The sequence below is a fragment of the Pseudorasbora parva genome, chromosome 8 (genome assembly GCF_024679245.1).
Source record: "Pseudorasbora parva isolate DD20220531a chromosome 8, ASM2467924v1, whole genome shotgun sequence".
Classification (NCBI taxonomy): domain Eukaryota; kingdom Metazoa; phylum Chordata; class Actinopteri; order Cypriniformes; family Gobionidae; genus Pseudorasbora; species Pseudorasbora parva.
The window spans coordinates 21005200-21015674 of record NC_090179.1 but is presented as its reverse complement, the minus strand read 5'-3'; the positions used below and the strand labels follow the sequence as shown (position 1 = coordinate 21015674).

Below are 10475 nucleotides of genomic sequence, written 5' to 3'. Positions count from 1 at the left end.
ACCTTTTCATGATATGCTAATTTTTTGAGCTAGGAATTTTGGGTTTTCATGAGCTGTAAAAAAAATCATCAGTATTAAAACAATAAAAGACCTGAAATATTTCAGTTGGTGTGCACTGAATCTAAAATATATGAAAGTTTAATTTTTATCATTACATATAATGAACTTTATCACAATATGCTATTTTTTTTAGAAGGACCTGTATATATATATATATATATATATATATATATATATATATATATATATATATATATATATATATATATATATATATATATATATATATATATATATATAATGTATGTATATACACAGTTGCAAGAAAAAGTATGTGAACTGCTTGCAGAATATGTGAAATATAAATAATTGTATCTATATCTCTCTTATTTAGTTAAAAGCATTCACATTGTCACAGATTTTGCAAGGGGTTCACATAGCCTACTACATCTAAATATTTTATTTATTTCTTTATACATATTAGGCTACCAGTTAAAAGTTTGGAAACGTTACTATTTAAGATGTTTTTTGAGAGAAATCTCTTATGCTCATCAAGCCTGCATTTATTTGATCAAAAATACTGAAAAAAATAATAATATTGCAAAATATTATTGCAGTTTAAAATAATGTGTTTCTATTCTAATAAACTTTAAAATGTAATTCATTTTTGTGATGCAACGATGCATTTTCATCACCGTTACTACAGTCTACTACAGTGTCACATGATCCCCAAAAAATCGTTTAAACATGCTGATTTATTATCAATGTTGGACACAATTATGCTGCTTAATATTTTTCTTATATTCTATTATGTTTTATTCATTTTTTGCAGGATTATTTGATGAATCTAAACTCTAAAGTAAGATTCATCAAATAATAAAAATAATAATAATAATAATAAATAAAAACTCTATTGTTTACTTACAATAGAAATATCTTGTATAAATATATATTAAATCTAGTATAGATATATATATATTTAGGTCTCGTTTGTAACGCGCATGGTTGTGCAACAGCTGGAGTGCGCCACGCAGCTGCGTGCTTAAACAGGTATTTATGATGACGTCTGCAAGGTAGAGCGGACGCGCGGCGCGAGAGAGCTCCTGGTCGAGACCGAGGAAACACTTCCTGAGCTTCGGTAAGCGACTCGAGCTGTACGTTTGCGATTGGAATTAGATAAAATCGATTCTCGCAACTTATCAAGCCAGTTGACGACAGTGTTGAAGAGTGGTTTGGTCTATCATATCATGTGTTGTCCTCTGCAGGGTCATATGACATCGGAGTCAAAAGTAAGTATCGCGTTCATATCATATCAGCGTTCAAAGCGCGGGTTAAAGTTTTAAAATCATATTTGAATGAGCACACGAGAGTATAACCGGGTTGCTGGGATTAGTCATCGTGTGGAAAGTTCTCTGCCAACGCGTCACTTTTACATAATTTATTTATGTTTTCAATCTGCGCCTTGAATTGAAAGCGCTCGTGTTAGTCTTTCATAGATTTGATTTAAAGTAATCGTTCACCCCAAAAGAATAAATACTAGTGACATCTGATATTGTTCCAATCTTTAGCTCTTTGGTTCTGTGGAACAGAGATGTTAGTCAGACTGACAGCCACTGAAAAGTTGCAAGGACAGTGGCTGGTGACTGTGGCTGTCAGTCCTAACGTTGTGTCTGACATTTCCCTTTGTGTTCCAAGGAAAGGAGCAAGTCATACAGGTTTATAAAAACATGATGAGAGTAAATTATTTTGATGAATCTTTTTTTGGGGGGTGAACAAAGCTAGTGTAGCATCAACTTAAATTATGTCATCAAGTTTGTTTTCATAAAGCATTTATATTTTTTCAAAATTCATTGAGTAAATAATCAGATTTTGAAGTGTGTGTGTGTGTGTGTGTGTGTGTGTGTTTAGTGCTCAAGGTTAATGTGCCCAGCCCATGTAAACATTGACTGTCAGTAGAGGAGAGTGGGCTGTCATTCACTGGATTCACCCCAGTCAAAGGACAACCATACAGTACAACTACTGATAGACTTGCTCAGGTGTGTAGAGAAAATATATATAAATAAAATGTATGTATGTGTGTATATATTATATTATGATTATTATTTGGTGTGAACTATCCCTTTAAATTATTATTTAACTTATTTTATAGCAGATATCATTGCCTTGGCTTTATCCAGCACCTATTGTGCATTTCTTTTATTTGGTATGATATAGCCAAACTGATTTACCAACAGAAATAAAAACAGAAACGGACCTGAAAACATTTAATAGAAAGGTGAAATTCTGGCTGAAAGAAAATAAAATATGTGGACATTGAGCTATTTTAGTTCTAATGGATTGTCTGTGTGGGATATGATGTGTTGTCTTGTGTAATGTGGTTATAATTTGGGTATATGTTTTTAGAAAGGCCTGACCAGGGACTGGGGTTGCAAATTAGCCTATTGGCTAGAAACCTTTTATGCAACACATCTACACATTTTTTGTTGTGGCTTGTCTATGATAATTATGTATGTAATAATGTGCACTGCATTGTCCCTGACAAATAAACAAATAAAATAAAAAAATAAAAAAACTCTTAATATTTATTTATTATTAGTTTATTATTATTATAGGGCACCTGCTGTATTTATGATGACTACGCGAGGTAAAAATGAAGGATGCCGCATCTGTGGGAGTGACCTGCAGGGTAACCAGCGGCGATGGTTGTATGCAGGTCAGAACAGAAAGGGGGCACAACCTCAGACCCCAACAGACTTTTCTAGCAAGGGAAGCTTGCCCAGATCAGCACAAAGCAGCCCATGGGGTATGAACTGCAGAGCACATTTCTACTTTTGATTGGTGTTACTGATTTTCAATAATTTTTTTAAATGTTCAAATAAAACTAAGGGGAAAAATGCATATTGCTGCATAATTAATTTTATGTTCTTTTTTTATTTCTAGGTAGTACTTTATCTCTCAGCTCCTCCCATTCGCTCTCGAAATCTCGTGGCCTGCTCACCCCTACGAAAGGAATCGACCTGCTCTGTGTGCTGACACACATATTAGAGCAGCCTGTACCACGTGGGGCTGGTCAGGGGGAGTTTTTATGTGGCAAGTGTGTGTCTGTTCTGGAGCGAGTTTTCAAGTTCGACACCGTTATCTCCCGAGTCAGAATGCTGTCGAGTGAGAGACTCCAGAAACTCACTCAGGAAAGGGACAAGATTAGGCGATGGGTGCGAAGCCTGTACGATCAGCGCCACCCTTCTCGTTCAAAGAGAAAAGGGAGCTCCAGTGAGGATGAAGGGGACAGGAAGGATTCCGTAGGGGAAGGATACCGTGAAATGCTGAGGGACAACATGGCCCTCTCTGAGTACGAATGGTGGTCCGAGAAAGCCGAGTCATGTCCATATTTTAGGAAAACCGGGAAACGGTGTCATCAAGGCAAGAAGTGTGAGTGTTGTGACTCCTTGAGGGTGTCCGACTCGGACTATGAGTCCGTTTGTGGGATTCCACGTCACTTGCCCGATGAAGCCTTCACGTCACTGGGCCTCTCTCGAGACAAATCCTGCAGCATGCCTCTTAATTGGTTGAGTGTGCCATCTGTCAGGTCAAGCCCTGCCTCGCTGTCCGGTTCCTGTCATTCTTTGCGTTCTCGATCCCGCACTACCTCCGTCCAATCGCTGGACTCAATAGATGGCACTGATGTGTTTGCTTGGCCAGAGGAACATTCGGCCATTATAAACGCAGTTTTCAAAGAGTTGAGGGGAATTGAAGGAAAGCCAGTTAGGTCACCTGCTGGAAGTCGTATTCCTGTGTTGGGCAGAGGGGACGTGCAGAATGGGAAGGATGAGGTAGAGCTGAAAGCAGGGTTAGTGAGGGTCCTGAATTTCGGAGAGGGGGACAATGGAACGGAGGATGATTTTGAAGAAGAGAACGACATCCTGACGGAGCTAAAAGATGACTTTATGCCATTACAAAGAGAGGTGAGGCATGTCGGACTGTTTTATAAAAATGTTTAACCGCTTTTTCATAAATTGATGTTAATTTTTATCTCTCTTTTTTCAGTCGTCTGCAGGTCGGGTGCACCTTGCCGTGAAGCAGTTGCGTGAACAACTCGTTCAAGCTCAGGCTCGCATCAGAACTCTTGAGGCTCAGCTCAGGGAGACCAACAAACCAGCAACTGATGCTCCTGCCAAGCAGTCGAAGTCTCCACAAGTGGTGAGCCAGACGAGGCCGGGATAATTAAGTTTAATGGCATGGTGGAATGAAGTATGCTCTGTGTGCATTGTGTTTTAGAGACGTAGCACAGCACGCCTGAGACGCACCTTCTCCTAATCTTTTGTTGACTTTTTGCTTTCTAATTTGGTTTCAAATGATGCCTTGTATAGGGCATATTACAGAAGGTGTGTGGATGTCTTTTAAAAGATTAGGTTTGCCCACGCGCGCACACACCTTCTCCAAGAATCTTCCCAAACCAGAGGAGTTTGCCCTGGGCTTTAGTTGCCATTTCTTTCATAACAGGCTTTTCAGCTTTTGCATTTTGATGTGCTTTTCTCTCACTTCAATCTTTTTCTCGCTTCAGTCTTACGCCGCATTCACACGGGGCGTAGGCGTTAACGCTTCCCATTTACTTTGAATGGGTGACATCATCCGTTGCCGAACTGAATTGTGGGTTCCGTCGCGGCGCTTCACTCGCGTTGCAAGCGGCAGAAGTTGAAGAATTCTCAACTTTTCAAGCGCCAGCGCAGGCGTCATCCAATCAGATCGCCGTATGCAAATATCCTACAGCAGACGCTAGCCAATTGCGTTCATTACTGCTCCGTGAACCATCCAGACCATAGACCGTTAAAAATCCAGACGCAGCTCTTGGACCACTAAGTGATATTCTTCCCGCTGTTGGCGCCTTTTCAGGATTTAATGTACTTAACAGCTTCGTGCACCTGTGCAGTGCGCTGACAACAACTACACGGGCAATCGCACTCGCACATACAACCAACTTTTTGTGTTGTGTTTTGGTCCAAGCGGCAAGTTAATGTGATTGGCTGTTGTCACTATGACGATCGCGTCAGCACCCAGCTTCAGCCACGCCCTCCGTCAAGCGTTAACGCCTACGCCCCGTGTGAATGCGGCGTTAGTCATGTATTAAATGTATATTTTCAACTAAATATCAAGGATCATTAATTCATACAGTGGCCTTCATTACATTAAATGACAAAATAGCAAAGTTTTCTCTCATCTGAGGAGAACTGATAATACACAATTTTTTTCTGTGTTTTTCACTTACAGAAGACAACATTGTCAAAACGATCCTCGTTCACACGGATCCACGATAGCGGCTAAAAACACTGTATTATGCATGTCAGGCCAGTAGTTGGCGATGTAATCTTGTAAAAGAAAAACTGTAGCATAATTTTCACAAATTTCTTGTTTTTGTACTTTCACACAGAGATGATAACTGTATCGGTTTCAAAAACTTGCACTTTGAAACCCGTTTTTAAAGTTTGCATTTTCAGTCCCTCAAATGGTGTTGTGTGAACGGCTCCTTACTTACCCATACATACATCAGCTAAAAATCATCTTGACACCAGTTGTTTTCACTTCATTTTTAAAAAATGTATCCGAAGAGAGAAGTCTGAGTACTTCTGAGCACTTGTTTACAGCTAAACTTGATGTGGTGTTATATAATGCAATGGATTAAGTGTGACTTAAGTGTCCAAATACTTTTCTCGTGGCCACTGTATGTAACCGCTCTTTTATGATCTACCTTAATTCAACATTTTACAGAGTGCTGTATTTTATAGCACTGGTGCCTGCTGGGTTGAGGATATTAAATTATTGTTTTCATTGTGTGAAGTAATAGCAGTTATATAACACTAGTGGAATGCAGTCACAAGTAGCCACAATGCCATGAACTGTCCCTCAGGCATGACATGGAGTCATCTTGCTGGGAATAATGCCTGTTTGTGAGACTAATACCTATCTGATCTGTTTTGGCCATACAGACCAGTTTGAAGAATAAAAATGACCTCATAGACAGTCTCAGCCAATCACTACACAGCAGAGAGAACGTAATCCAGGTGAGTACTTTATTGATAAACTCATTATAGATTCAGGATAAAAACAGTTTGTGTGGAGGTCGGTGAACTCTGTGCTCTCCCCTCTTCAGGAATGTGTGACTTTGATCCAGACGCTGTGTGCTGAGCAGGGAGTGGAATCAGAGGACACTGACAGACTCATCAAAAAACTGGCCAGTGCAGTGACTGATACACGCAGTGAACGTGAGGTGAGTTATAAATTAAGACAAATTATAATCAATAACCCTAATCGTATCATAAAATTGATGGCATTATTTAAAAGTCAATAAAAACATTATTTAGTCGCTTTGAGTCAATTGTCCTCTTGACGGCATCATATAATAAAAAATAATACAAATATATATAAATAATAATAATTAAACAAATATATTATATATTTATATATTTTTATATAGATGTTTTTCTTTCTCAGTTGTATATGCACTATTGTTCAAATGTTTGGGATTAATATATTTTTTAGTAAACAAATTAATGCTTTATTCACCTAAGATGCATTGTTAATCAGAAGTGAGTGTAAACATCATAATGTAACAATACATAATGTATTTAAAATAAAAATTGTTCTTTTGAGCTTTCTATTGATCTAAGAATCATTTCTATTTAACTAAGAAAAAGTATTAGATATTTCCACAAAATATTAAGCAGTTTTCAAAACTGATAGTCACAAAATAAGAATGATTCCTGAATGATCACGTGACAATGAGAGCATGTTGAAAAAGACTTTAAAATATGCCTTGCTGCATATTTAAGATATTATGCCTGAAGCCCATGCATGTTTTCTTACAAAATGTCAGTTTTGACAGTTTCTTTTATAAGATGCCATAAAATTATACTAAAGAACTAAAGGACTTTTATGTACACTACCATACAAATGTTTGAGGTTTGTAATTCATTTTTTTTTTAATTAATACTTTTAGTAAACATGCATCAATGCAAATAAAAATGTTTTTTTAATTGTATAAATTAAAAAATATTAAGCATTACAACTGTTTTTTAACACTGAATAATAGAATAATAAATTATTATTATAATAATAAAGAATAATAAATTATTCTTAAGCATCAAATCAGCATATTAGAATGGTTTCTGACGGATCATGTGACGCTGAAGTCTGGAGTAATGATGCTAAAAATACAGCTTTAACATCACCAGAATAAATTACACTTTAAAATAATATACTTATTTAATGTGTAATATAATTTTACAACTTTAATGTTTTTTTATATTTTTAATCAAATAAATGATGTTTAGGTAAGCATAACAAAGGTTTTTTTTTTTTTTTTTTTTAAATCTTACTTCACCGTATCTTACTTCACTTTAATCAGGCAGTCTTAGAGGCTCAGCTGTCAGATGCAAGCGAGAGAGAGAAAGCCCTGGAGAAACAGCTGCAGGCCGTCAGAAACGCTGGCAGAGAGCGAGACAGAGACTTCATCACACTCAACACTGTGCTCCAGTGTAACCAGGATGTAATTAACGTGAGTTAAACAAACAGTGCTCTAATTCAACGCTACATATGTTTACTCAATCACTTGGTGATTTAGCCTGCTGCTGTTATACACGAGTGCTATACATTTTTTAGTAAATGAGCCATTGATGGCACTTCTACAGAAAACCGAGCTCTTAAAATGCAATGTTTTTAGTTGTACAATAGTTTTAACGGTTAACATTGTGAAAACAAAGTCAATAAATGGTGTAAATTATTGGGCCTTCAACTTTATTTGAGAAGAAAATCAATGTTTTGTATCTTCAAATAGCACCTCCGTGTCGAGCTTTCAGAGCGCGATCGATCCCAACTGGAGATGATGAAAGAATGGGAAGTGTGGAAAGAGAGAGATTCAGCCCTGACTGCACTGGTGAAGGATAACAAAGACTATATTTCCCAACTAAAGGAGGCACTTGAGAGTTCACGCAAAGAAGTGCAGGTAGATTTGGCCTTATTCCCTCTCGCTGTCTGATTTGACCTCTCACAAAGAGCAGTTGATATAGTTAATGTATAATTTCCAATAGTCAACTATTCACTTTTTCCTCATAGGCACTCTCTGACTCTCTGATTGGACGGGGATTGGATGGGGGTGGAGCTGAGGCTGGATTGGTCAATCAACTGCGAGAGAAAGAAGCTTTGCTTGTGGCCAGCTTCAGAGATAGAGAGGAGCTCAGCACCAGCATGTTGCGGGAGATCTCAAGACTTTCCTCTGCCTTAACCTATGCTGAAAATCTCCTACTGGTAACGTCTGATCAAATCAAATACATTTTTCCACAATTGTGACTTTTTCAAAACTTATTGCTAATTGTTTTTAGTGTCCTGAACATCTCAATCTGAAATTCTTCTATTTCGTAATACAACACAAAAGCAGTTGTGCCACCTAGTGGTGTGTACAAACATTGCTCTGGCTATCACCAGTAACTAATGATGCATTGAAATATTTTTTTTACTGAAACATTGAAACCGAAAATAAAACTGTAAAAATGTAGCAATGAACATTGGCGCTATACCATAATCTTTCACACCCCATTAGAGAGTATTAAAACAGCATTTATTGTTTTAATTTCATTATAAAATTGAAGAGATTTGATGGCTTAGATTTTTTCATGTCAAAAGTACAAAGCACAAAATTATTGTTTATTATTGGATGGTAGGCAGTAGGCACACTACAAATAATGCTCAGTGAAGTTTTGTACACACATCAACTGAAAACAGCATAGAAACATCTTGGTTTAAAATATAACATTTTGCTGCATCACTACCAGTAATCACTTTCTGGCCATTATTTAAACTTCCAAACCAGTGCACTCTCAAGATCTCGTTTGTAAGTTTTCATTAACACGCATCCATGTTCTTTCAGGACCAAAGAGAAAATCACAAACGTGCCATCACCACCCTATCAGAGCAACTCAAAGACACACTTAAGGAGCTGAGAGAGAAAACCAAGGAGAAGAAGGAGGCTGAACTAGGGTGGAAGAAGGAAAATAAGGAGAGGGCTTTTGAAGAAGGAAAACTGAGAGACAATCTTCAAAAGAGAGATAAACTTATAGAGGTAAATAACTTTTATAGAGCCTGTACTGACTGTATGTGTGTACATTTCACTTCGAGCACAAATTAATGATGTGATATTTTTGGTTTGCCCTTCATAGCAAGTTCTTCTGGAGTTAGAGGAGCGGGATGGCGTGTTATCAGAGCTAAAGCAAAACATCTCTAGCAGACTTGGACCCAAGACAGCCCTCAAACACACACTGTGAGAGCGTAATTAAACACACGCTGAGAGTTTAATGATACTCTGTTTATACTGAACTGCACAAGTATATTGTTAATTGACTGCCATGTCTTAATTCTCTCAGATATCTTTCAGTTTGCTGCACTAAATGTTTAGAAGCTGAATCAGATCCTCACTTGTGTTAAATTCTTACTGTAGTTCTTTAGTTCAGTCAAGGAAATGAGACAGGCTAATGTGTACAGTAAGTTGTGAATAGTGCCATTTTTATGTTCTACCATATTGCTCTCAACTGAACTTTTGAGGAGGTTGAGGGTATATAATGAAATATTATTTTAGTTTATATGAATTTATGACTGGACCATTACAGATTGCTTTAGTCATTTTGATTGAATGCAGCCATAAAATGTTCTGATTACTTCCCACACCGTCATATTGTGGTTGAAGATTTACATAGTTACACACGTGCCTTTTCATCACTCATACATTCTTTGCTTATTATTATCTTATAATTATTTTCCCATAACCTACAATCCCCACAGCCTTTAATTATTATTATTATTGTTATTATTATTAAATGTTTAAATTGTTTTATTGATTATGCTGAATATGTTGAATGCTGCTTTTCTCTTATTGTTTGATTTATCTTTTCCCTCTTGTTCTTTTCCATGTGCTCTTTTATTTGTCCTGTATTTATAAATATTTTCTTGTTTTGATTTGTTTTTGAGATGCAGTTATAGTCCCAACTGAAATGTGCAATCTTTTGTTAGAAGGATTTACAGACTGTCTGGAAAAAGGACGTTTTTTTAATGTGCTTATTTTATTTGGGTAAGCTGGAACCCCCCCCCACAATTTGGTGCATACCTCATAAATCACATTTAAAATGAAGCCTCAACGTTGTGTGGGTTTAGCAGTTCTAAAGGTTTTGTTAGAGGTTTTCTTTTATATCTGAAATATTAAATGTTCTTTCTTGAGAACTCAGGGGTTTAATTGACAATAAAGCCTCAAATATCTAAATTTTGTGTACTTATCTCTGGAATGCACCTGGACTTTTATTTATGTTAGATATATTTTTAACTATATATATATATATATATATATATATATATATATATATAGTGTGTGTATATATATATATAGTGTGTGTATATATATATATATATATATATATATTAGATACATTTTAAACAAA

At 36.6% G+C, this 10475-nt stretch overlaps 1 protein-coding gene across 3 annotated transcripts; it reads left to right on the top strand.

Annotated features, from left to right (window-relative positions):
• The first annotated feature begins 1010 nt into the window (after positions 1-1010).
• On the top strand, positions 1011-10300 carry si:ch73-95l15.5 (cingulin). Of its 3 annotated transcripts, none has more exons than XM_067450346.1 (12): positions 1011-1138; positions 1909-2036; positions 2613-2803; positions 2941-3962; positions 4045-4197; positions 5982-6056; positions 6146-6262; positions 7400-7549; positions 7829-7996; positions 8107-8298; positions 8918-9109; positions 9207-10300. In XM_067450346.1, exons 3-12 carry the CDS (start codon positions 2629-2631, stop codon positions 9309-9311), a joined length of 2349 nt encoding a protein of 782 aa, XP_067306447.1. In that variant the 5' UTR covers positions 1011-1138; positions 1909-2036; positions 2613-2628; the 3' UTR covers positions 9312-10300. The 3 variants fall into 3 exon arrangements, with proteins under 3 accessions (XP_067306447.1, XP_067306446.1, XP_067306448.1); XM_067450345.1 differs by having other exon boundaries at positions 1068-1289; XM_067450347.1 differs by having other exon boundaries at positions 1068-1289; positions 2597-2803.
• Positions 10301-10475: the final 175 nt, after the last annotated feature.

Bases quoted from the DNA above. Each gene is read 5' to 3' on its own strand.
- si:ch73-95l15.5 (XM_067450346.1), top strand. From the start codon at position 2,629: ATGATGACTACGCGAGGTAAAAATGAAGGATGCCGCATCTGTGGGAGT. The intron at 4,198-5,981 runs GTGAGCCAGACG...TTGGCCATACAG, and splicing joins AGTCGAAGTCTCCACAAGTG to ACCAGTTTGAAGAATAAAAA. The intron at 7,550-7,828 runs GTGAGTTAAACA...ATCTTCAAATAG, and splicing joins GTAACCAGGATGTAATTAAC to CACCTCCGTGTCGAGCTTTC.